Raw genomic sequence first — 27,895 nt, forward strand, 5'->3', positions numbered from 1 at the left:
GGTCTGGCCTCTGGGCAGGAGGGTTGGGTGGAATCACAGAGGGCTTTTTCATTGTGAGCATAGGTGGGTGAGAAAGATTTTTCATATGTTGACTTTGATATATTGAGTTCTCTATTCTTCAAATCGCATCATTTACCCAGTGGTAAAGCTGGAAGGGCTAAGTTTGTGGTGCACACAGTCTTGCAGCTGCATGCTCTCATAGGGCAGGGGTCATATCTGTCTTCTTTACCATGGAAGATGTGGCACCTCACACGTGGCCTGGTATAGCACAGGGGCTCAATAGGTAGCTGGAAGATGATGCTACAAGGGAGTGAAGAAATGCATACTTTCTCCTGGTCACATTGAACATCTCTCATCTCCTAATGGGTCTTGTCCTTTCTACTTTTGCCCTTCGATAACCCATTCTCACACAAGAACCAGAATGATCTTTTTAAAAACAAATCAGGTTCTAAAATTAGCTTACAGTGATGGTTGTACAACTCTCTAAATATACTAAAAACCATTGAACTGCATACTTCAAATGGGTAAATTTGTGATATGTAAATTCTATCTCAATAAGGCTGTTAAAAAAATTAGATTGTCATTCTATGCTTAACACCCTTCACTGGTTTCTGACATTTCACGTAGAATTCGCCAGACTGCTTATGGTGATGTACAACATCCTACCTTTCCCACAGGCTCTGCCTGCCTCTCCAACCTCACCTCGCACCAGGCCACGGCTTACCTCCCACTCTTACCTGAATCTGCCTAGCTTGATCCTGCCTTCCACAATATTCTGTCCACAATATTCTTCTCCATACTTTTGTGCTTTTTTTCTTTTCTTCCTTTTATTTGCCCCTTAAGATTTCCACATCGTCTCTCTGTACATTCCGAATGGTGGCTCTCATTCAGATCTCAGCTCAAATTCCATCTTCCCACCTTAGGTCATGTAATGTGAATCACCATCATTTTCTCTCATATTATTATACTTTTATAGGACTTCCATTTCAAATTATCTTGTTTCTTCATTGTTTCCCTCACTCAAATATAAGCTCTGTGAGGGTAGAAAAATCTTGTGTTTAACCCTTGAAGAACAGTGCCTCAGATACAGTAGGAACTAATAAATATACATTAAATGTTGACTGCCTGGTTCCTGCATGGTTTATTCTGCCAAACTTGTCAGAAAAAACAAACAAACAAACAAACAAATAAAACCCATGAATGTTTACACCTTAGCATATCTTTACAAGAAAAAAATAGTTTTAAAACTCGTTGCTTTTGAATGACTTTTCATTTTTACATGGCAAGGCAAAATAAGCAAGCTTCTATCTGGGAACAATTGATTTCCAAAGTTAGAAGATTAAAATCATGTAAATATTTCACTATACAGAAGGTATTATAATGCTGTTAAGGTTCAGTCATAGTCACTTTAAGGATGCGGGTGGAGGGAGAGGGACAGCTGGACTTCCAGTCCAGACCAATACTAAATGGAATTTGCAGACGTAAAAGCAGCTGGATACTTACCAAAAGATCTTGGTCTTCAGAGGTTTCCTTATTCTCCTTTCTTTGATTATTTAGAAATCTTAGGAAAACCAAGATAGTATTTGTAAAGTTATCAAGAAAAGTCTTCCTTTTAAGACTTCACTTTTGGTAACCATATTTCAGGAATTATAGGGCTCGATTACAGCCACGTGCTCTGTGCTACTTTTAACATCTGACATTCATATAAGCCTTTGCTGCTTCCAAGTCCTTCCAAAGGAACTGTCTCATTTGACTCACCACAGCCTATGGGAAAGGCAGACAGGTGCAGAATTTTTTTAAGGAGAAGGAAGCAAAAGTTCAATGAGTTGAAGTGACTTGTCCAAGGTCCTGTTGCCAATAAAGAGGGATTTTAGTCACGTTTTTCTGACAAACCACTGGCTCTTTCAAAAGCCTTATTTAGGAAGCTACAGCAGTTCTCCTCACAGATTATCCAACAAGACGTGATAGCAATCAGTGTTCCAGAGAATTAAGAACTGGGAATAAAAGTAAGAGGGATTTGTATTCAATTAAATAATTGATTTACCTCTAGATTCCTGAAAAGTCATCAGTTTGGCCTTTAGTGTAACTAATTATACACATACACTAACGCGTGTTCTTCATAGCCATATTGGTTTATGGAAACATCATTAAAGCTTAGCAATCTTTGTTTTTGATACTTTTAAGGTTTTGTTTCTACTGTTTACAAATGTTCTTAAAAGCTGTAAGTTCAGCTTTTAAAGCTTTTCGGAAGCAAACCAGCATGTTAATGAGTAACAGTTCGTATCAGGAAATATCCTTATGCTTGCATTTAAGTGCTTGCTTACTTCCAAAGTGTTTTTACGAAATTATTAATGTGGGAGGCATGTAAGATTTTAAACACTTTACATGGAAGCTCACTGACATTACTAGATAGATAACTGACACCATTTTTAGCCCTACAGGATGCTTCGTATTGATTTCAGTTCTTATAAGGCACTAATTTCTCAGAAGTCTTTGCTAAATCTATGAAACTAATTACAAAAAGATTCTCTTAAGATTTAAACACTAAGCACTCTGAAGAGATGTCTACAATCCCATGTTCACTGCAGCATTATTTACAATAGCCAAGATATAGAAAAAAACAGAGTACTTATCAACGGATGAGTGGACTTTTAAAATATGGTATATATACATATATGGATATTATTCGGCCTTAAAAAAAAACTCAGGAAATTCTGTCATTTGTGACATGGATGAAGCTAAAGAACATTATGCTAAATGAAATAAGCCAGGTACAGAGAGACACAATACGATCTCACTTATGCGTAGAATCTAAAAAGTCAAACTCACAGAAGCAGAGAGTAAAAGTGGTTACCAGAGGTTGGGGAGGGCGGTGGTGGTGGATGGGGAAAGACGAGATGTTGGTCAAAGGGTACAAAGTTTCAGTTAAATAAGAGGAATATATTCTGGTGATCTATTGCACAGCACAGTGACTACAGTTAATAATAATGTATACTTCAAAACAGCTAAAAAAGAGGATTTAAAATGTTTTCACTACCAGGAAATGATAAATATTTGAGGTGAATATGCTAATTAGCCTGATTCAATCATTCCACATTGGATATATGTATCAAAACACTATATTGTATCCCATAAACAATTGTCAATTAAAAATTTAAAATATTCAGATGTCTCACCAAGACTCACGTAGCAAAACTAAATCTTTACACAAATATCTAAGCATTTAATCTTCACAGACATTTCTTGGGCTAGTTCATAAGATTGAATTTTGATGTAAAATACTTCATTGGAGACCGTAACAGTTTGTCCCTTGAGAGAGCTCTGTTGAGTACTTGGGATGAGAAAACTCAACAGTTTATTATTCATGTTTTATTACCATTCTGACCACCCAATTGTTATTAATACCTAAAAACCAAGCAATAACCTAAAATGCAACTAATCTGCATCTTTTTGCATATCTTTTCCCAGTCCCCATCCCTGTACAGCTCCTCTTCCTCTCAAGCAACTATTTTACTTTCCATGAATAAAGAATAAGTTTCAGTTGCTTACTGTAACAACCTGTTTTTCCATTCCTTACCTTTTACACTGAAGAACAGCTATAGGTATCATTAGTCCAATAACTGATTTCCGTAACAAAGATCTGAGGGGAAACTAGAAACTTCCCTCAGAATCAAAGATTTACTGATGTTCTGTAGTTTTTAGGCTAAATATACTTCGTATAATACTGTTTTAATGCTTAACACATATATCTGATAAAAATAATTTGTGGTTTCACCAAAATATACATCTGAATTAAGTGATCTATTGACTCAATTGTGTGTGCCACACACATGATATATAAAGATGGAGCTGTTCAATAAGCCATGAGATGCAGAAGACAAATGAAAACTCCCACACTCTGTGACGGTATTAATCACATATAGCACGTTATCTCAACAAGCTCAATGACAATGTTCTCCAGAGTGGCTTAATAAGCACAGCAGCTAAGAAGCTTTGGTTTGGGCACCACCTAATGGCAGAAAATGTTTTTGTAAAATTCTACTTTGCTCCCTGTGACTTGCTAACTTTTGTATTTTAGTTTATACTGATTTAGAAAATGTCTGCCCTTTCTTGACCTATGTTAATGCTGTGTTCCATTTTCTTGAGAAGATAAAGCCCTTTCCATGCATACTTTGGAATAAGTTGTCTTTTACAGTGGGAAAAATGTACCAATGAAAAATGAATACTCTAAAACTTCTATTCTATCCGTAAGTATTTAAATTTTACTTCATAATTAAGAAATATATTTCAATTGAATCACTTTAGTCCTCAAACTCTTCTGCATTGTATATCCTCATAACCTGTCACAAAGAAAATAGTATATATTTCTGAAAAAAAGGTACTTATTAGAATTAAGTAATTTTATGTATCTGATTAGCTGCTAAAACTACTCCTGAATGTATAAATAGTGATATACATACCTTTAACATCACCATACACATATAAGTTTTTGCAAGAGATCCTTGCCTGAACATAATGTTCGTTTTGTCATTCAACAAAGAGGTAAAATATCTGTGGTAATATAGAACAGATAACCAATGTTTTAAGAAAAGATATTTATTATTTACACCACTGAAATTAGTCCTGTAAGAACAATATACACCATGTTTCTTTAAAAGGATCAATTCCTTTCAAATACAAGAACTGTATAAAGCAATATTGTCAACACAAAACAGTGGTCACATTACATATCTGCAGGCTTAAGCATTGCAAATAATATATTTTTTTAATCTTATGGCTAGATATTTTCACTGAAACAGTGTTAGCACTTAGACAAGATATAGCTGGAACAGAACAAAAACTTTTTGTTCATGCTTTTTAGGAATGAATCAGTGATATGTCCCTTTTAAAAATTTATTGCCTTTAACTGCTTTTATGACAATGGTTTTAGGCAGATTCTACTTAGCCATCAAAAAGAGACTCATTCTTGTTCCTTAGTTTTTATTCTTCAGTCTTCTGTTTCTCAACTAAGACGCAGCTGTATCAAGACTAACGTTTTCCAGCTTTACTTGGACATGTACACACATACAGGCCTAACTGAGACCGCTCAGAATTTAGAAATGTAACTAGTGGCATACAGAAGAGAAATTGTGTCCATGACAAAGAAACAAAAAATTCTTGGTAATTTTAAGCATAACAAACTAGGTTCTTTAAACAAAAAAAAAATTTTTTTTTCTTTTTTGGTTTTAAAGGGAAAAGTACTAGTTTCAACATGAGTTTGGTCTTAGATTTAGTCAGACAATAACACAATTAGACAAAAACACAAAACATAACTTGTTTCCAAAGTCACAAAATGACATTGTTGAGTATACATTTTTCTCCACTTTGTATGTGTGTGTGTGTGTGTGTGTGTGTGTGTGTGTGTGTGTGATGGGGGGGCTGGGTGGGTCAGTAACCAATGCTGGAGAAAATATTTTTCAAGCGTAACAGAATATTCATATAGGGGACAAGCATTTTTTAGCATATTGCTATCATCTTCAAAAAATATAAAATTAAATTTACAAAAAAACTGGAAGACCAAGTATAAGCAGTATGGTATTTGCTTCAGTGTCCAGCACTATCATAATGATTTCTAGCATAAAAGCAAGAAGTTCTTGGATCTTAAGTATCTTCAATAACTGCCAGTATAACTTGTAACTACTGGCCTTGCTTCTTTGAGAGATATCTGCAAGAAATAAAATAAAGATGTCAAAGCTGTATCATGCTAAATTCATGAAGATAACCTAACTTTCCTCTCAAAGGAGTTTATTCTAATAACGAAACATTTCAAGATGAGTATTCTTAGTAGTCACTTACATCTACTGATTATGTGCACGCACAGTTCTAAGTACATGTATTAATTCATTTAGTCTTCACAACAGCTCTGAGGAGTTTCTATTAGAATTATTCCTATTTTACAGGCACAAACAGGTTAAGCAATTTGCACAAATTCACACAGCTAGAAAGTGGAAGAGCCTAGATTCAAAACAAGGCTCCAGAGGTCGTACTCATTGACTACCACTCCATACTGCCTTACTTCCAATGTGAAACTCACTATATTAACTAGTATTGTAACTTCCAAATACAGATCAAACTCCATAAAGATCTTATTTTTGTTACATCAAGACAGTGGGCAAAAGATGCTAAAGGTCTTTGATTAAGAGTGTAAAAGATACAAGACATTAATTTACTAAGCAAACAAATGTTTTTCATATTGTTTAACAGAAATCTACCACTAAATTAAAAACTTGATCTCTATTTCTAACATTTACAAACTACTATAATTGGTGGTGTGGGGATGGGGAAAGAGTTCCTAAAATCAGCAAACTTGGACATGTTTTGCTGGTACAATTTGCTCACTTTGTGGCACTGCACTAAGTATTTACTATCTCCATGACTCAGTTACATCATTTGCAATTTAAAGATGGGGGTAAAAATGTCTGCTTTATCTTCCTATTAGGATTATAGACTCTTAGAAGACTTGTGTCAAAGTGATCTGAAAAGTCAAAAGTGGAATCTGAAAAGCCAAAGTGTTATTATTACACAAATATAGTTTCTTTTGGTGCTGTATTACTGGAACCAGATCCTTAAAGATCTAATTCCCCCTCAAATACTGTAATACATAGCAATACCTTCCACTTCTCCAGGGGATTTTCTCTGTCTCAAAACCTTGATGTTTATAGGCAACGTCTATATAGATTTGTGCATACAGTTGGGTTTAGATAAAAGACTGAAAGACTATATACCAAGATGGTAACAGTGTTTATCTTTAAAAAGGAAAATTATGAGTAATTGTTTTTGTAGTGGGATAAACTTTTCTGATTTTTCTGCTACACACAAGTTACTTGTAATTTTTAATACCATTTATGAAATTTTTACATGTGTTTTATTTTATCCTGACATTATGTTACAGTATGAGAAGAGGGATTATATTCCATGTGATTCATAAAGGAGTAGCCTACCTAACATCGCAAAATAATTTATAGGCAGCATCACCAGCACATGCTAGTCTCTCAAGTTCTCTCTTCTAGAAGTATTAAAGAGCTTACAAGAGGTATGTTTACGAACAAGTTAGAGGTTAAGATGAAAGGGGAAAATACTTTCAGGGGGTAGGTCACTGGATTAGAAAATGTTTTTAGAAGTCACCTATTTTAAATAAAAATTAAGACAGCTATATATATACTGGGGTCACTGATGAAAAATGATATTTTTTTCTTCATTGATGTAAAGAGAAAATAAATAAGCAATTAAAACTTACCTTTCCCAATATTTGTGATTTAGATCCAAAAAGTCATCTAATTTTGCTATCTCCTTGAGGTACTGAGTTAATTTTAAAAGTTCTTTGTCTTTATCTCGATTTAGGTGCGCTTTCATAAAAGGCCTTATCTATTAGGAAACAAACATTACTCAACACATCACAATGTGATAAGGAAAACTAACAAATCTATACTATCATTTCAATTAGAGTTAATGAGGTTAAAATATCACCAAGAACATAAATACTAAAAATTACTTTTATATTAGCCTAAGTAGAAAGTCATGTATAATGTTTACAAATTACAAACTCTTCTACCTATTTTACCTAACATTATCTTTTCAATCTGAACCTGACAACACCAGCTTTCTTACTGCACTTGAATCCATACATAGCTACTCTACTTTGCAAAACTACTTAGCCTTTCCCGCCTCCTATCATTCTAGTTGCTTCTAATTAATTTCATTCACATTATTTTATTCATAAAAATTTAACCCAAATACCAGCTTGATCTAACAGGACAGTGAGATAAATTTTAACAACGATGATTTTTATTTTTCTATTAAATTTTTGTATAGCTGAGATACCATTATACATTTATATAACCTGTTTCCTCCTACATTTTATCATAAGTATTTTTCTTTATCATTAAATTCTCCATTAAAATCATTTTTCATTATGCAAGAGTTTTCCATAAAAAGAACTGTCATATTTTCCAAATGTTTAAGGCTGATCTATTTTATGATGAAAAAGAATTTAAAAAGCATTATTTCAAACCATACACATCAGAATAATAGACGGAGGTAGGGAGCTGCAATTAGTAAGGAATATCATATCTTGACTTGAGTGGTGGTGCTATGAATGCATATGTTTATATGCAATCTTTATCTAGATTTGCATACATCTATGCTTAAAAAAGACTAGAGGACTATAAATCAAGATGGTAATAGTGTTTATTTTTGGAAAGGAAAATCATGAGTAATTTTAGTGGAATAAAATTTTTTACAAGAATTATCTTTACAGTTTGTTAAACTATAAACTTATGCTCTTTTCCTTATTTTATAGCTTCAATAAAGAATTTTACTGTTTTGTAAAAGACATCTGCTCAAATACCTTCATACAACTCAAGACAGTCTTTCAATAATTTTAAATTGATTTTAGATAATATGATATGACTAAGATTTACTTCAAAATATTAAGGAGAGGGAAGTAGGGTATACAGCAAACAATAACCATCCATGAATTAATAAGTTAATTTAAACTGAATGATATCTACATGGGGTTTAAGCAATGTTATATAGTTCTATTTACATTTGAATTTTTCTGTTATCTTTAAAAAAAATCATACGTATTCCTAAAGCACACATATTCCTAAAGCACACATGTAAGGACTGATTTCTTCATACTTAGCAAAGTATTAATATATTCTTTTGATTTGGAGAAAATGCAAATTGGTCATTAGTTATTAATTTCACACAGTTAACACTGAAAAATGAATGATATTTAATCATTGTCACTTACTGAGAAGCAAGAACAATGAATGAGCCCAAAGAAGTCTACTAACATACCTATTAAGTGTAGGGAAGGGTTTAAGTATTTTTTACATACTTTTCTTCTGTCAATGGAAAAACACCACCAGTCTGAAATGGACAGAAGAAAATTTTCCCAGGTGTTCTACTCTCATCAGAACAGCTTGGTGCCAGTGACCTCCACACTGTTAGCTGGCTCCCATACTGCTTGAAGGGCACCAGTCAGAGCTGTCAAAGGGAGTCTTCTCAGAAATCAGCATTTGTGGGAGATCCCACTTCCAAAAAGGTAGTGCAGCAGTGCTGTTTCCCAGCAGCAGTGAATGTGGGGGATGAAGACGACACTTTACAGGGCCTTGCTTAGGCCCTGGGGATGGGAGTAAACAGAGGCATGATATGAGGATGTAGTGAAATGAGTTTCTGCATAATCCTGGGCGATATGGTAATGTTTTAAAGTATTCCTTCATTCACTTCCTAAGGACTGAAAGGCAACAAATTAACTTTTAAACAATTAATATATAATGTACCAAAGTGTCCAAATTTAAACAGCGGGAAATTACAGGGTTGGTGGGTAGTAAATAAGATTTTCAACCCAAGGCTCTGCTAAGTTATTTTTACTTTCCAAACATTTGCTCTTAAGCACTATTAAACAACAAAACTAAAATATTCTGATGATTCTGGTTCTAAAATTTTAAATAAACAAATTAAGAGTAAAAATCTATTCACTTAATTGACTTCACTTGCTCCAGTATAACCACTGTTTACATTTTTAAAAACTGATCTAAGTGATCACTAAAAGGACAGGAAACCATCATCTTGTCTCAGGTCAAGGAAGCATTTTTAGGAACTTAAGATTGTCTAGATTAGCTGAATTCTCCTATATCATAATTTCCTTGTATGGACAATAAAAATGAAGTTTTCAGCTGATAAGCTGCTTTATCCATGACCAAGATTCACATTCTTTTAGTGTAATTCTAAATTTATATTCACAGTACCTTCCATATATTTCAAACCTTATGACTGACAAGCTTATGTTTAATAGAAGTTAACTATTTTAAAAATAAGCAGTCTTATTTTTAAGATCTACATGAAATCTTTGAGATTTCTACCAAGCGCATTATGAAAGCATGATAACAAAACACAGTATTTGAGGATATTTCTCCATTTTAGAACTGTTTCTGGGCTGGGCGCAGTGGCTCATGCCTGTAATCCCAGTACTTTGAGAGGCCGAGATAGGTGGATCGCTTGAGCTCAGGAGCTCGAGACCAGCCTAGGCAATGTGGTGAAACCTTGTCTCCACCAAAAATTAGCTAGGTGTGGTAATGTGCACCTGGAGTCCCAGTTACTCAGGAGGCTGACATGTGAGGATCACTGGAGCAAGGGAAGTCGAGGCTGCAATGAGCTGTGATCATGCCACTGCACTCCAGTCTGAGCGACAGAGCAAGACCCTGTCAAAAAACCCCACCTGTTTCTATGCCGACGTGGGCAGATCTTTAATCTTAATCTTAACCTTTAATCTTTAACCTTAAAAGAGGTTTTCATGAAGTGTTATCTTGGGTAGATTAAATTTATAAAAAAGAGGTTTTCAATAAAAGACACACAAGGACCACCTGTGGAGTGTCTAAATATACCTATGGAATTAGAATTTAGGGGATGGGGACATATGTATTTTTAGAAATTCCTTCAGTGGGTCTACTGAGTACAGTCTTTTAAAAACCCAACTGTAAAGTAATATAAAGAACTAGACATTTACAATAACATCTCTCCCTGCAGCAAGAGATGGAGCTCAAATGATGGTTAGGAAAACAAAGTTTCTTCTAAACAAACACGAAACTAATGATTGTATTTTTTTTTTTTAAAGCTAAACATCTCAAAAATTATTCCTTGACGGCCGGGCGCAGTGGCTCACGCTTGTAATCCCAGCACTTTGGGAGGCCGAGGTGGGCGGATCACGAGGTCAGGAGATCGAGACCACGGTGAAACCCCGTCTCTACTAAAAAATACAGAAAATTAGCCGAGTGTGGTGGCGGGCGCCTGTAGTCCCAGCTACTCGGAGAGGCTGAGGCAGGAGAATGGCGTCAGCCCGGGAGGCGGAGCTCGCAGTGAGCCGAGATTGAGCCACTGCACTCCAGCCTGGGCGACAGAGCGAGACTCCATCTCAAAAAAAAAAAAAAAAATTATTCCTTGACCATCACGGGATCACCTTCTTGCAAGAACAGGTAATAACCGTTAGTTTCACAAACAATTAGGTCTACATCAATCACATTTCTTCTCAAGACTCAATAATACATTTTTGTACCTTATACCTGGTGAAGTACATATAAGAAAAGCACTTCTCTCCAAGCCTTAAACAGAAACCATTAAGGACAACATAACCACTTTTCTTCCAAGTCAACAGTTTTTATACTTATGGCAATTCACTACCTAGATTAGTATTCTTTCCCTAAAATACCCTCATTGTAAACAAAAAATCAAATCAACATCTGTAAGAAAGGTTTTAAAAATGTACTTTAAGTTTTTCTCTCGTCTTTTAAAACCACCAAGGACCCAGCTAGAAGAAAAGTTTAGGACTGAGAATAAAAACATCTCAGTGTCAGGACTGCCACTTCAAATGGAGACTCCATATGCAATAGCGCCATAGTATAGAGCTATCTTTTCCATTTTCATATTGCACCAACATGTAATCAACTACAGGTACCAGAAACTTTTAAGTTTCAAATTTCACTTTTACCAATTTTACACTGTTACCAGGATGAAATGTCACATAAGATTGCATGCAATTGCATGCTAAGATTGTCACTGACCTAGGAACCAAGTCACTAGAGTCTAACCCAAATTCTGTCATTAGCCAGTTACACATACAATCTTGGGCAAGTCAGGAACTTCTTCAACCTCAGACTGTTTCCAAAGTTAAGAAGGTAGGCAAGAGATGACTGTGGTTCCTTCTAGCTCTGGCAATGTCTAATTCTAAGATCTGTACTTGTCATCTAGGAATTTTCAAAAACGTCTTTAGTTTCAGTTTAAAAAGAAAAAACAAAGTACCCTTACTGCCATTTCTCAAGCTAACCAGAATGTTTAAAATGCCAAGATTTGTATACCTAAAAAAATAACTAATGATTTCACTTTTCATGCTAAAAGTCAATGTTGGGAAGCCCATGTTGCTCCCACAGAGCTAATTAAAAATAAAACACTTGGGCTGGGCGCAGTGGCTCATGCCTGTAATCCCAGCACTTGTGGGAGGTCGAGGTGGGCAGATCATGAGGTCAGGAGTCCGAGATCAGCCTGGTCAACATGGTGAAACCCTGTCTCTACTAAAAATACAAAAATTAGCTGGGTGTGGTGGTGCGTGCCTGTAATCCTAGCTACTCAAGAGGCTGAGACAGGAGAATCACTTGAACCCAGGAGGTGGACGTTGCAGTGAGCCAAGATCACGCCACCACACTCCAGCCTGGGCGACAGAGTGAGATCCCATCTCAAAAATAAATAAATAAATAAAACAAACAAACACTTGGATGAACTAGCTAACTATGGAGACATCAAAGCAAAAAAGACAAAGTTCAATTTCTATACGAATTGTTCTTAAACTTTTCTTGCCTATGACATAAGAATACAGTACTTCCAAAAATATATGAAATTCAACAGTGCTTACTACAAAAATTCTACCACACAGTCCAGATCACATGAGCGCATAACAAGTAAAAGTATGTCTTACCTTTAGTCCATTCTGTGGGTTCATTAGAAAATTTCTCCCTATGTCATCAAACATAATGGTGTTTTTCTTGCTGTAAAACTCCGAAAACTTTCCCCATATAACACCAAGAGGCTTTACCTTAGAATAAAAGTTTACATTTAACTCAAATTTTATCAATAGTTCATCCTGTCTTAAAAGCCGGAATACTGCAAACTGCCCTGCAGAACAATGCCAAAGCGTTCCTTTCCCCCTGTAAGACAGGTGTGAGCTAATCATTAAACGCAACCCACTTTAAAGCACAATGCATTCTGCAATATTGAAACTTCTGAAAGGTTTGTTCATGTCCAACTGAACTAAACCCATTATAAAACTTTCCATAATATTAACGTGAAGATTTTGGGTAAAATAAATTAATTATTTAATTTTTTTAAAATCCAAAATAATTGTTTAGATGTCTGCTATGCAGTCACATGACCTCCTTGGTTAACACATTCCTTCTCAGAGCTTGGGAGTCACATGGAGTCTGCTTTCAAAACTAGAACACCCTAGTCAAAAAAAATGTATTTAGCTCTTTCAATTGATAATTTAAATATTTTATAGAGGAAAAACTCATTTTCTCTTTAACTCAGTGGCACAGGTGCATAATTTCTAGGGAATTTGATTGCTTAACTTCGGAAGCACCATATTTTACAAATTCTTACTCTTATTTCTGAATTCTTAAACTGAAGCTTCAAAGAGATAATTTCTTATATAGTCTTACCTGTTGGTATTTGTGTAAAGTCTCTGTAAGACCACACAGGAAATAACACTGATTGTGGCTAGGTACCAGGTGAAAGATGACTTTTCATTATGTACTTTACTGTTTTTTTAGTCATGCAAATGTATTACACATTCGGAAAATTTTTTTAATTAATTTTTAGAAAATTACTTTTGCTGAAGACAGAAGTCTTATGGTATTATGAGAACAGAATGTAATAATAAATATATGAGATTAAGTGGTAATAAATAAATAGTAATAAAAGTTGTAACTTAAAAATTTTTTTTCCTCCTATAATTTAATTTGGAGAAAGCTTTTTCCTTCCTATTGTCCTGCCTAAGTCAATATAAACAAAAAATGTTAATGAAATATTTTAATTTACTAAAATTTTACTTTCCTGATTTTTTTTTTTTGCTACTGATCTTGTTTACTACTGAAACAGAAACCGCCCCCTCCTTCCCCCACGAAATGAAGACAAATATATAGGAATTAATACAATAAGCCATATTTTGCGGAGTTCTAGCTAACAAAAGCCTCAAGAAATATGACAACAGAGGTCATTTTTTATGACATCCAGAATAAAAATTCCACATCCTCTTAAAAAGTGCTGTCATCTGGTAATTCGGTCAAGCATTTATGTTCCCCAAAACACAAACTACTTTGCTCTCAATTAGAAAAGTAATATTGCTAACTACAGAAAAACATGAAAATACTGAAAAGCACAAAGGAAAATTTTAAATCATCAATAATCTAGTCAGTACCAAGGGCGACAACTCAATATTCTGATATATTGCCTCTAGGCATTTTTATAAACAAGAGCAGCCTCAGAGAGTTGACAGGTTCTTTGTTAAACTAAGGGTAATCCTGAACCAAACAAAGGTTAAGAACTATTTTCTAATGGCTTATGACAGTGTTCTCTAAAATACTTCTTTCACTTAAATGTGTCATGAAAATTTCTAAATCATTACATATCCTACTACATCAAATGATGAGCTGCAGTCCCTTACATAGGTAGCAGTAATTTATATATCCAATTCCCTATTGCTGGATATTGAGGATTATTTTTATTCCTTTAATTTTTCACTGTCATAAAACATGTTTAACATTTCCCTAAGTAATTTTTAATGTTAAAATTTTGTAAATGTATTATTTTACTTTAGTATATAATAAGTTATCTTTTTCTCGATACATGCAGTATTTCCTTAATAGAACAAGTCCCCATGCCCTTAAGTCATTCTATTTATGGTTTTGATAATTTTAATACTGTCTCTCCTAAGGTTTCCTCTTATCCTAAGTTCTCCTTAATTTCTATTAGTTTGGGTGCTTTTTATTTTTACTTTATTTTGTTGAGACAGAGTCTTGCTCTGTCACCCAGGCTGGAGTGCAGTGGCTCAATCTCAGCTCACTGCAACCTCCGCCCCCTGGGTTTGAGTGATTCTCCTGCCTCAGCCTCCCGAGTAGCTGGGATTACAGGCGTGCATTATCCAGCCCAGCTAACAGTTTGGGTGCTTTCAAATGGTATGGACTGTGTCTCACTCATCTCTTTATTCCCAACAGTGCCTATCACAGGGCCTTCCAGACAGTAGGTACTTAATAATATGAGTAGTTACTTGATGAGTAAAATAACTGGTTAGCCCGACCCTTTCTCTGATTGTTCTTGTTGCTATTCTTTAGCATCATCCCAAAGTACATGCATCATGATGCATCTGCTTTTATTACCAGTTTCATACAGGGCAAGGTGAGTGCTTCCATTTGTTTCTAGTATCTTCCTTGATAATATTCAGCATTTTTCTCACCTACTCTGCCCAGTAACATTGTGCTGTCATCAACACAGGTCAATTACCCACAATCACAAGTTCCTTTCTTGACAGTCCTACTTCAAGATCCTTAATTTTATCATTAAAATTCAAATCTTGGCCGGGAGCACTTTGGGAGGCCGAGGTGGGCGGATCACGAGCTCAGGAGATCGAGACCACAGTGAAACCCCGTCTCTACTAAAAATACAAAAAAATTAGCCGGGCGTGGTGGCGGGCGCCTGTAGTCCCAGCTACTCGGAGAGGCTGAGGCAGGAGAATGGCGTGAACCCGGGAGGCGGAGCTTGCAGTGAGCCGAGATCGCGCCACTGTACTCCAGCCTGGGCAACAGAGCAGACTCCGTCTCAAAAAAAAAAAAAAAAAAAAAAAAAAAAAAATTCAAATCTTTTAACCTTGGCTGGGCACAGTGGCTCACGCCCGTAATCCCAGCACTTTGGGTGGCCGAGGCAGGTGGATCACGAGATCAGGAGATCGAGACCATCCTGGCTAACACAGTGAAACCCCGTCTCTACTGAAAATACAAAAAAACTAGCCAGGTGTGGTGGCAGGCGCCTGTAGTCCCAGCTACTCCGGAGGCTGTGGCAGGAGAATGGCGTGAAGCTGGGAGGTGGAGCTTGCAGTGAGCTAAGATCGCGCCACTGCACTCCAGCCTGGGAGACACAGTGAGACTCTATCTCAAAAAAAAAAAAAAATCTTTTAACCTTAAATACATTTTCCTATGTCAAAACTCAACCACTTTATTATTTACTCAGATGAATCTCTACACTCTCTTTAATTTACTCCATCGGTATAAACATAAAAAGTGCACTGGAAAATAACCATGTTGGCATTAAATAGAAATAAAATGACTTCTTACGTCTATTAATCCTCTCCTTGGAGTATGTACTGTTATCATAGCAGCACTATCCAACATGAAAGTAATCTTATAATTGGCATTTGTGCTCACTCCCAGCTCCTACAAACACAAATATTTGTGAGGTTAAAACATAGTAATGTGGAAAATTTCAGATTTTTTGAATATTCTAGCTGCAATTTCTCATAATGCCAACTTTCTACACCACTGGCCACTACATCTTGCTAAACAACTAGGAAGTATTTTGGTTTCACTTAGCTAAGTCAATAAATGGTAGACCAAGGAAAATAAACTAGAAATAGATTACTTCCTAATTTACCATTTTAGGAGAATACTGACTCTTTAAGTATTGCACACCAGAGCAAAAGAAGGAAAATAAAGTATTATTGTAAAATGAGGAAGAATGTTGGGGAGGGGACAAGCTTAGTTATACTTTTTCTTAAAAAAGACTTAGGGATTCAGTACAATCCACTTATTAAACACACTTTAAAAACACCTTTACTCCCAATAATGGCATTTATCTATCTACTAAGTGCCCTCCAGTAAGAATAAAATTAATTCAGTTCTAGAACTTTTAACAAGACAAATGCAGTTTGAAAATATTTTTAAATGGATTGCTTTCTAACACTTACTTTCATTTTAGCTTCAATCCACTTCATATTTGTTGCAGCTAAAACACGAGGAATGATAATACAATACATATGAAAAGCTTGAATTTCTTTAAAAAAATATCTGTATAAGTAAGTTTTCTAAGCAAAACTAAAAGTTTAAATGCATCAGAATTAACAGTCCCTAGCATATTTATGGTAATTTTCTTTTAAATATTGATAAAAGTAAACTTACTGCAGTGTGTCTTCAAGACAGAATAAATTTTAAACAACTTTTATCTATAAGATACAGGTAACCCATGCTCGAAAGAACTCTGAACCTAGGAAATTTATAAATCAAGACCTAAACTCTCTTTTTAAATCAGCCCTGACACTCTGTCGATTCCAAACTTAAACTTGCGTGCCTGGATCACTTTTTTCCACGTTCCTACTTCTAGGCAATGCACAGGTATACATAGTGTCAATATAAGCATATTGTTATGTGTCAAAAGTTTATGTTGAAAACCAGCTAGTTAGGTTCAATGAAAATCTGCATTTTGTCAGTCTCAGCAAATTAAAGCTCACTGAGTCTAGCAGCTTCTAACAAGAAATCTGAGACAAATTCAAAAAGTATACCTGCATCATGTATCTGCTCATTGTCAGACATTAACCAGCTTTGAGATCATTAATATTAAAATTAAATCCTCATCTTTACGTGCTCTCCTGGTTTACTGGACTAAACTATACAGGTATAACCAAGTAAAATATTTAAAAAGAGAAAAAGCAATTTAATTATTTGAAGAGTGTGTATGTGTGTGTGTGTGTGTGTGTGTGTGTGATTTTTAAAAGCAAAAGAGGAACCTGAGTTCTCAAAATAAAAAATCTTCAGTGCACACATACAAAAAACAGAAGAATCACCTTACACATATAAAACTGGTCAGTTGAGCTAAAATTTTAAAGACTGTTGTATCTCCAATGAAAATAATAGTAAGACAGAAAAAAAATTTAATCCAGTACTTATTTTGTATCTGTAATTATCAGATGAAAAACAAAGACTCACAGCTAATAAAAAGTTTCTAATTATTAACTATATGTCAGACATAGTACTAGTTGCTATATTGACACTTCTATTCTTACAACTAACCTGTAATATATATTTAGATATCTTCATTTCTCAAATGAGGAAACTAAGACTCAGAAAGATAAAGTGACCTGTCCAGTGTCACATAGTAAGAACAGAGCCAGAATTAAAATCCTAGTCTATTTAGCTCCAAAGTGAAGTACTCTTTTCAATGAACTACCACAAAATATCACAGTTTATAAAAATAATTTAAGTATACTATTGTAAAAGGTTCTCAAATTTTGTAAGTCTAGTTTAATAACATTTAAAGGATAAACTTTTTTCTCAAATATCATCTTAGATGTCAAAGTTGCCAAACCAGCAAGCTTTCTTCACCTTATCTTACTAAACCAGAAAATTATATATTTTGACAATAATTTTAATCTTAACAGCTGTGAACTCACATGGAACTCACATATCACAAACAATGGAAGTACTCTGATTATAAGGAAAAATACAAAATGAATTTACAGACTGCAACAACTACATAATTTCTCTCAAAGGCCTAGTACAATGAAATGTAGCACCTTTACTTGATGGGACTTGATTTAATTCAGTCAGGATAACTCTTCTCTGCTTATGACATTGCCAAGAGGCAACTCTAAATATTTGTGGGGAGGAGGGATGTAAATCAATGCATTGGTTAATTTTTCAAGAAAATCTTGCTACCAAAAAACGTTAATTGAACTGAATAGTGTGCTTACTATTACAGTAGATTTACTTCTCAGATCAAACTCAGTATCTTATCACAGACCTGTACATTCTTGAAATGGTTCATAAACCACAATTTCGATGTCACTGCTTTAGTCCACATATTAATTTTTCCTTAAGTAATTCAAGTTGCCTTTATTTCCAGATAACTATATCACTGTGATTTTGTTTTAAACATCTTTTCCAAGTATTTTAAAATTGGAGTCAGGAAAAAAGGAGAAAACGAAAATATTCTGAAGCATCAATAATTCCACAGCAAAGATCAGAAGGAAAGGCTGGGCACGTTGGCTCATGCCTATAATCCAGCACTTTGGGAGGCCAAGGCATGAGGATCACTTGAGCCCAAGAGTTCAAGACCAGCCTGGGCAACACAGCGAGACCCTAAAGATATGTGCCTAGTTTAAAAAAAAAAAAAATCAGAAGGAAAAACTTCAAATCAAGGTGGGGTCATTGGGAAAATTAGTTATTTTTATTCTTACACTGTAATGTACTCATGTCCTATAGTTAAATTAACTATCTCACTGGTATTTGGCCAATATATGTTTAAGTTTATATTGTGATACATGCTTCATTTTAGAAATTTGCTAAAAAATGAAAACTATTTCATATTTAAACACAGGTCAGTTTAAGTCATATTTTATACAGCACAATAATATAAGGAACAACCTATTTCCACGGAAATCTAAACAAAAAAATACAGCTTACACCAAATAACAATGTCATAATCTTCATAGGCAGATGTTAGAAATTCATGAAGATATGGCCGCATTAATTCTACCCCAGTCTCTGCACAAGACCTGTGGTCTAAAAGAAAATTGATCATAAATAATTATTAGTTTACCATCATGAACAAGTACCTAATACCAATTATTAAATGTAATATATTATGAAATGCAAACATAAACAGTCCATTGCAAACTGCTTCAGACTGAATTACATTGGCTGACAAAAAGATGTCTTTCAAAACATACAATTTAAAATCCTTAAGATCCAATTTTAGTCGATCAATTTTGTTCAATTTGCAAAAAGCAATACTGAAAATTCAGGCTTAAGTAGTAAACTATAAATTTTTTTCTCACCTAGTCTCTAAAGTTTAGATGTTATTTTTTAATAATGAAAAACAAACTATGTCCACTTATACTCACCTTTAGTCATCTACCTTGCAGATATAATCACATTTCATCAAAATGATAGGCCAATTAACCAATTAATTAAATTTTTAAAAACTGTACATTAACTTATGTTTTAGGTTTAGGGTTAGAAATAAATTCCAATATCAGAAGTTAACTATTTCTTGCCAACATTAGACATAAAAGGAACATCTTTCTTTTTCAATGAACACAAAACATTTTTTTCTCTTTTTTTTTGAGACAGGGTCTTACTCTGTCACCCAGGTTGGAGTGCGGTGGCACTCCATACCTCACTGCGGTCTTAATCCGGGCTCAAGTGATCCTCCCACCTCAGCCTCCTAAAGTAGCTGGGACTAGGTGCATACCACCACATCCAGTGGATATTTTTAGTTTTTAGTAGAGATGAGGTCTTGCTATGTTGCCCAGGTTGATTTCCAACTCCTGAGCTCAAGCAATCCTCCCACCTCAGCCTTCCAAAGTGCCAGGATACATATGTGAGCCACTGCACCTGGGCTACATGAGAAATTTTAAATTCAAGAATCTGCTTGAATATAACTAAACAGAAAACTAGTGATAAAATATCAAAAATAATTTTTTAATATTCCTTATAAAAAATTATTTATAATCAACAGGGAATAACATGGCTAAATGATGATGCATCCATAAACTAGAATACTTTCTGGCCAAAAAAATAAGAAATATATATATATATACACACATATATATATCATTCATAATAAACAATATTTTACTGAGAAGATGTTCAATCTGTTATTAAATAAAAGAATTAGAGGAGATCCATACAAACAGTCTAGAAGATATATATCAAATTACTAAGAGTGGTCATCTTTGGGTATCAGGATTACAGATGACTTTTTTTTTGCTTATCTGTATTTTCTACAATGAGCAATTTACTTTTGTAATACGAAAAGTTTTCAAGTATTTCACGAGAACCATGAGTTGCTAACAAAAAAAAAGAAAAGAAAAGAAAAAAAGAGAGTTGTGGGTAACAGAAAATGAAAAGCATTCTTAACTGACTTACCAAATAATGTATAATCAACATCTAGTACCAAAAGCTTTTTCCCTTCCCTGGGAGGATTCAAAATTTCCACTTTGTACTCTTTCACTCTGCGAGAAATTTTCAGTAGGTTTTCTTCCCTAATGGAAAACATATAATTAGATAAAATATTCACTTGTTCTCACATGACAACTGATTACTTCTAAAGCGAAAAGCACTTACCTATTTTCTACTTCAACTACTTCATCTTCAATATCAAAGTCATTAACAACATCATCATTGTCAGGGGGTGGACCTAAGACATCTTCCTATTAAGACAAAAAAAGTTTTGTTTTACCGTATTATCCTTAATATAACAAATACATGCATAGCATAAAAATAAAATGAGAGATACAATTTGAGTTCCAGAGTCTTTTAAGCCCACACTGGAAAATTTCCACAATTAATAATTCGTTATGTATGTTTCTTGGGCAGATTTACCGTATTAAATTTGATCATCTGTGCTACTACTATACTTACACAGTTAATACCACATTCACAGTGCGGGTTTTATTTTTCATTGATTGCTAGACTGACAATTTTACCACAATTAAAATATAATACAACAGTGTAGTATAAATCATAATATCTTCAAATGGACAAATGGTAACAAAAAGTAAACATTTACCAAGCTCTCCTCACGAGTTCCCATCATCATGATTTTAGTATTTGGTTTCAGTTTGAGAGCTCCAAGCTTAACATCATTTTCTGCAGGTTTGCCTACAATACAAGCAAATGACTGTTTTCTCACTAAAATTCAGGTGCTGGTTTCACTATTCCATTATATAAAACCCTAACATTAAAAGGTTTGGTACAGATGTCGCAGCAATTTTTGTTGTTTCGTTTTCTTCTACATTAACAAATTGTTTCTGCTGAATTAGTCATATCTAAGACACGAAGAAGTCAAAATTAATACAAGAGTTATTTTCTCCCCAATTCTATGTTAGATGAACACCTTTATTCAACTACCTAAACAAAATTAATTCATGTTTTATTCTGTTGTTCAAGATGAATATTACTGTTTTCCAGGAAGCCTTAAAAATTGAGTGCCTAAGAAAACTGCGGATTTACTGTTACTCAAAACTCACTCTTCAATATGATAATCACAAAACACCATAAAAAAATCCCTTTTAAACTGGATATGAATGCTGCCTGTAATTTTTAAATGTTGTCTTTACTTTAGAAACAGAAAAGATAATTTGGGAAGAGTACAAGGCCCTCAGTATAATGAAAACACTGTGCTAAAAGGTAGATGTCAGAAAATAAATGAGTTTCATCTGGGACTTCTGTGCCAAAGGTTTAACAAGCAAATACCAACAGTCTAAAATGTCAAAAGTAATCTTAATAATCATGGTATTTTCAAGGACACTTTGATATTCTTACTTTTACCACTAAAACAATTTTAAGAATATTTCTACCAAAGAAATCTCGAAAGGGAAGGACTTATTAAACTACAAATAGCAAGTATAAATTATTAAACAATTATATTCAAAATAATTATTAAAATTCATAATACTAAAAATTCAATGCAAAAAATCTGAACAGGGGAGAGAATTACCTTTAACTTTGAGTCCAAGTAACTTTTGGCGTTCTGGAAGAACTCCTGTAAGGGTCTTGAGAAACTGTTTGAGATCGAGCACAGTATCATCTTCTGAAAGTGTGGTCACTGAATACTCCTGTCCACCCCATTTTACAATGATAGGGAGAGCCATTCTTGAAACATATGAGGAAGAAGCTTTCCTTCAGAAAAAAAAAAAAAATACCTGGAAAGGAAGACAAAAAGTGAACAACTTAAAATGGATACTGTTTATTGAAGCCAAACTTTTAAGTTTTATGTGTACAGTTTGAGCCCTATTTTACAACTTACGATAGAGAGGATTTTTGTCCATACAGGAGTGCTCTAGAACAACAAAAGATACTAGGACTCAAAGTTAAATTCCCCCACACTCCTAATTTTTGGCTTAGAGTTACTACTTTCTAATACTCTGACTCTCACTGTTCAACTGGAAATGTGCAATTATAAGCTACCATTCCTCCTGCTCTATTTGGTCAGGTTGATGCTACAGGCAAGTCCTTCCCTGACAGACCATCCTTGTTCATTTAACATTTGAAAGGTAGTGTGGTGCAGTTAAGAACACAGATTCTACAGCCAGATGATCTGGGTTCAGATCCCAGATCTCTCCCACTTAGCTATCTGAGTTTGAGAAGTTACTTGACTCTCAGTGCCTAGGTTTTCTTATCTGTAAAATAGAGATGATGATACTACCTACTTCTTAGGGCTTTTATGAGGCTTAACTTAATTAACATTTACAAGTTACATAGTGCCTGGCACCTAGTAAACACTACATAAATTATTGGTTAAACAAAAATCTTTTTAAACTGAAAGCTTACTATGTTCCAGACAGGCACTGTGCTAAATAAATAGTAAATAGCCATTCTTTGTTTCATATTTTATGAATTGAAGCTTTTACACAATTTCATTAGAGAAAGTAATTTGGTAAGTTTTCCCTCTTTTACAATTAGGGAAGCAGGAGTTTTGAGAGGCTATATAATCTGTACATAGACACGTAGCTAGTTACAGAATAGGTCTTCTGACTAAATCTTATGTTTCTTCTCCTCCACAATTGTATCTCTTCAGTTGAATGTACAAGAGTTAAGGCATCAAAGATCAGTGTATTAGTCTGTTTTCACACTGCCAATAAAGACATACCCAAGACTGGGAAGAGAAAGAGGTTTAATTGGACTTTACAGTTCCAGAATGGCTGGGGAGGCCTCAGAATCATGGTGGAAGGCAAAAAGCACTTCTTACATGGCAGTGGCAAGATAGAATGAGGAGGAAGCAAAAGCTGAAACCCCTGATAAACCCATCAGATCTCATGAGACGTACTCACTGTCATGAGAATAGCATGGGAAAGACCACCCCCAAGATTCAATTGCCTTCCCCTGGGTCCCTCTCATAACACACAGGAATTATGGGAGATACAATTCAAGTTGAGATTTTGGTGGGCACACAGCCAAACCATACCATTCTGCCCCTGACCTCTCCAAATCTCATGTCCTCACATTTCAAAACCAATCATGCCTTCCCAACAGTCCCCCAAAGTCTTAATTCATTTCAGCATTAATTCAAAAGTCCACAGTCCAAAGTCTCATCTAAGATAAGGCAAGACCTTTCTGCCTACGAGCCTGTAAAATCAAAAGAAAGCTATTTACTTCCTAGGTACAATGGGGGTACAGGTATTGGGTAAATATAGCCATTCCAAATGGAAGAAATTGGCCAAAACAAAGGGGTTACAGGGCCCATGCAAGTCTGAAATCCAGTGGGGCACTCAAATGTTAAAGCTCCGAAATGATCTCCTGTGACTCCAGATCTCACATTCAAGTCACGCTGATGCAAGAGGTGGGTTCCTATGGTCTTGGACAGCTCCGCCCCTGTGGCTTAGCAAGGTACACCCTCCCTCCCAGCTGCTTTCACGGGCTGGCATTGAGTGTCTGTGGATTTTCCAGGCGCACAGTACAAGCTCTCATCAGATCTCCCATTCTGGGGTCTGGAGGGTGGTGGCCGTCTTCTCTCAGCTCCACTAGGCAGTGCCCCAGCAGGGACTCTGTATGGGGGCTCTGACCCCACAATTCCCTTCCACACTGCCCTAGCAGAGGTTCCCCATGAGGGCTCCATCCCTGCAGCAAACTTTTGCCAGGGCATCCAAGAGTTTCCATATATCTTTTGAAATCCAGGCACAGGTTCCCAAACCTCAATTATTGACTTCTGTGTACCCACAGGCTCAACACCATATGGAACCTACCAAGGCTTGAGGCTTCCACCCTCTGAAGCCACAGCCCAAGCTGTACGTTGGCCCCTTTCAGTCATGGCTGGAGTGGTTGGGATACAGGGCACCAGGTCCCTAGGCTGCACACAGCACAGGGACCCTGAGCCAGGCCCACGAAACCTTTTTTCCTTCCTGGGCCTCCGGACCTGTGATGGGAGGGGCTGCCATGAAGGTCTTTGACATAGCCTGGAGACATTTTCCCCACGGTCTAGGGGATTAACATTAGGCTCCTTGCTACTTATGCAGATTTCTGCAGCCAGCTTGAATTTCTCCCCAGAAAATGGGTTTTTCTTTTCTACTGCATAGTCAGGCTGCTAATTTTCCAAACTTCTATGCTCTGCTTCCCTTATAAAACTGAGTGCCTTTAACAGTACCCAAATCACCTCTTGAGTGCTTTGCTGCTTAGAAATTTCTTCTGCCAGATACCCTAAATCATCTTTCTGAAGTTCAAAGTTTGACAAATCTCTAGGGCAGGGGCAAAATGTCGCCAGTATCTTTGCTAATACATAACAAGAGTCACTTTTACTCCAGTTCCCAACAAGTTCCTCATTTCCATCTGAGACCACCTCAGCCTGGACCTTATGGTTCATATAGCTATCAGAATTTTGGGCAAAGCCATTCAACAAGTCTCTAGGAAGTTCCAAACTTTCCCATTTTCCTGTCTTCTTCTGAGCCCTCCAAACTGTTCCAACCTCTGCCTGTTACCCAGTTCCAAAGTTGCTTCCACGTTTTTGGGTATCTTTTCAGCAATACCCCACTCTACTGGTACCAATTTACCGTATTAGTCTGCTTTCATGCTGCTAAGACATACCCGAGGCTGGCCACGGTGGCTCATGCCTGTAATCCCAGAACTTTGGGAGGCTGAGGCAGGTGGATCACCTGAGGTCAGGAGTTCAAGACCAGCCTGGCCAACGTGGTGAAACCCCCATCTCTACTAAAAATACAAAAAAAAAAATTAGCCAGGCGTGGTGGTGGGTGCCTGTAATCCCAGCTACTTACAGTTCCACAATGGCTAGGGAGGCCTCAGAATCATGGCAGAAGGTAAAAAGCACGTCTTACATGGCAGTGGCAAGAGAGAATGAGGAAGACGCAAAAGCGGAAACCCCTGATAAATCCATCAGATTTCATGAGACTTATTCACTATCACAAGAATAGCATGGGAAAAATTGGCCCCCATGATTCAATTACCTACCACTGGGTCCCTCCCACAACAAGTGGGAATTCTGGGAGATACAATTCAAGTTGAGATTTTGGTAGGGACACAGCCAAACCATATCAATCAGTAAATACAAAACCCACAGGTACAGATCTAAGCACACAAAGATTATATAGTGGCTGCCACTCATGTAAATAACCAAACATATGTCTCTTCCTGCATAAAGCTTTCTACTTTTCATAAAACTCATTCCTCCCACAGTCCAGAGAACTAGATTTTCTAATCTCAAGGTATTGGTATTTCCAATGCTTTCACTTATTTGATGAAACATTTGATTGCACTCTTCATGCAACTGTTAGGACCAACTTCAAGAAAGAGGGCAAATTTTTAATCTCCACTTCCAAAAATAATTTGAAAAGTGTCTCCTACTAAGAGGCCAATTAGAAGAGAGAGCCATAAATTCATATTTATGTTTACTCATATATGAATACAAATATGAACTATAAATGTATATTTACTCCTATGTTTACAACGTGTTCTACTGAAAATGTAACGCAAGTGTGTTAATTTAGGGTAACGTGTTCCATTTTAGACAGAACTACAACAAATGTTATATTCTTCAATTAAAAGTGGACCTTTTGAGTTAAACTGAAATACAGTTTAAATATTTTCTATAAGACATAAGAATAAAAGGGAATCCTACAAGAGCTAGAAAGGCAACCAGCACTAATATCGCATATATTGTGATGAGTAGTAGTGCAGAGTTTGGAGTAAGATCATCTGAGTTCCAGGTGACACTGGACAAGTCATTGCTCTTCTAGACTAGTGGTTTTCAAAGCGTGGTCCCTGGGCCAACCAACAGCATTGACCTCACTTGGTAATTTGGTAGAAAGGTAATTGGGGTGGAGAGAAGGGACCTAGGAATCTGTGTTTTAACAAGGTCAGTCCTCCTCACCTCTGATGAATGCTCAAATTTGAGTCAGTACTACAGGCTCTTCATTGTTTTCAGCGTTAAAAAAAAAAATGTGCCAGAGGGCACGGGCTCTGTATGGTTAATAAAGCAGCATAAAAAACGTTACGAAGCACCTATCCCACAAGTGGAAATTCCAAGTTGGCAAATGCCTTAAAGGGCCAAGCAAAACAAACACCATAAAAATTGTAAATGCATATGTCTTTAAGACTTGTTTAAAAGTTACTGAACCTTATTTCATCATTAAGACCATTCACACCAACGAAGCAGTGTGATATAAATGCATGAGCTATTTTGCTTTCACATTTAACCTTCTTTCTTAGTATTTTGTATCATTTCAGATCCCATCAGATTTATAAGCTGAAACATGATTTGGGGTGTGGGGAGGAGTGAAGTTGGCAAACCCAAACAAGCAAGCAAAGAATACACTTCGATATGGTCAACCTAGGGTCAAGAATTGCTGTTTAGGTTGGAGTTCTGCCTAACATACTGTGTTGACTTTGCCTAGTCAATCTACCTCTCGGCCTCAGTCTTCTCAACAAGATGAGGCTACTAATATTCACTGGACAGAAGTAGTGTTAAGGTATGAAGTAACACCTGTGACAGCACTTTGTAAACTGTAAAACGCAATACAAATGGTGTTCATGATGTAATAAAAACATGCTAAACAATTTAATTATCTCATTGAATCTTCACAATCCTGAACCAACAGCTGTTGTCCTCATGATACAAATGAGAAACCTGAAAAGAAATTAAACTTGCCCAGGACCACAAACCTAAAAAGTGGCAAATGAAGAAATTTTAAAGTATAGCAGTAAAAGTAACACTTTGGGAATTAATGGGAGGTTAACTTTCAACAACCCCAGCAAAAGATAACCGTGAAGCACTAAGAACTCCCGGCGAGAACCGCACACCAGCGACAACTGCGAGGTGGTGCAGGGTCGGGGGCTGTGCTAACTGACTGATTTAGGGTAGCGTCAGGAGGCAGGTGGAGGCTCCAGAACCAAAAAGGCCGGATTGCCTTCAACAAGGAGGGTGAGGGAAGGGATGGACAAGCCTGAGAAGACGGAGGAATGAAGTTTAGGGACGCAAAACCCACTGGGAAACAGAAAGCCCTCCAAATAGGCTAGACTGCTGGATGGGAGGACAGCGGCCCCCGCGACTAAGCGGGCCGGGGCTAGGGGCCTGAGCGTCAGACTAGGACAGACACTATCCCCAGCCCGCCGCAGTGCAAGCCACGCCGCGCGGGCGGCAAACCCACTGTCCCCGAGCCCCAACAGCGTCTCCAGGGGCAGCGCGCCAAGGTGCCCCGCAACCCCTCACCTGGAGCGCGGTGGAACCAGCGGCAGCGGACGCAGAAACCGGCCGCTGAGAGCCCGAAAGCGACCGGAAGTGAAGGGCGGGACCGGAACCGGCTGAAAAA

The 27,895-nt window shown here is 36.3% G+C and overlaps 1 protein-coding gene across 1 annotated transcript; it reads right to left on the reverse strand.

Annotated features, from left to right (window-relative positions):
* Positions 1–4,576: 4,576 nt before the first annotated feature.
* Positions 4,577–27,895, reverse strand: UBLCP1 (ubiquitin like domain containing CTD phosphatase 1). The gene is made up of 11 exons (XM_030825765.1): positions 27,796–27,895; positions 22,078–22,282; positions 21,148–21,239; positions 20,703–20,788; positions 20,505–20,620; positions 19,038–19,136; positions 16,547–16,584; positions 15,918–16,016; positions 12,512–12,628; positions 7,277–7,404; positions 4,577–5,704 (listed from the first exon to the last, which is right to left on the reverse strand). The coding sequence occupies exons 2-11, from the start codon at positions 22,229–22,231 to the stop codon at positions 5,677–5,679; spliced, it is 957 nt and encodes a 318-aa protein (XP_030681625.1). The 5' UTR covers positions 22,232–22,282; positions 27,796–27,895; the 3' UTR covers positions 4,577–5,676.

The sequence above is a fragment of the Nomascus leucogenys genome, chromosome 2 (genome assembly GCF_006542625.1).
Source record: "Nomascus leucogenys isolate Asia chromosome 2, Asia_NLE_v1, whole genome shotgun sequence".
Classification (NCBI taxonomy): Eukaryota; Metazoa; Chordata; class Mammalia; order Primates; family Hylobatidae; genus Nomascus; species Nomascus leucogenys.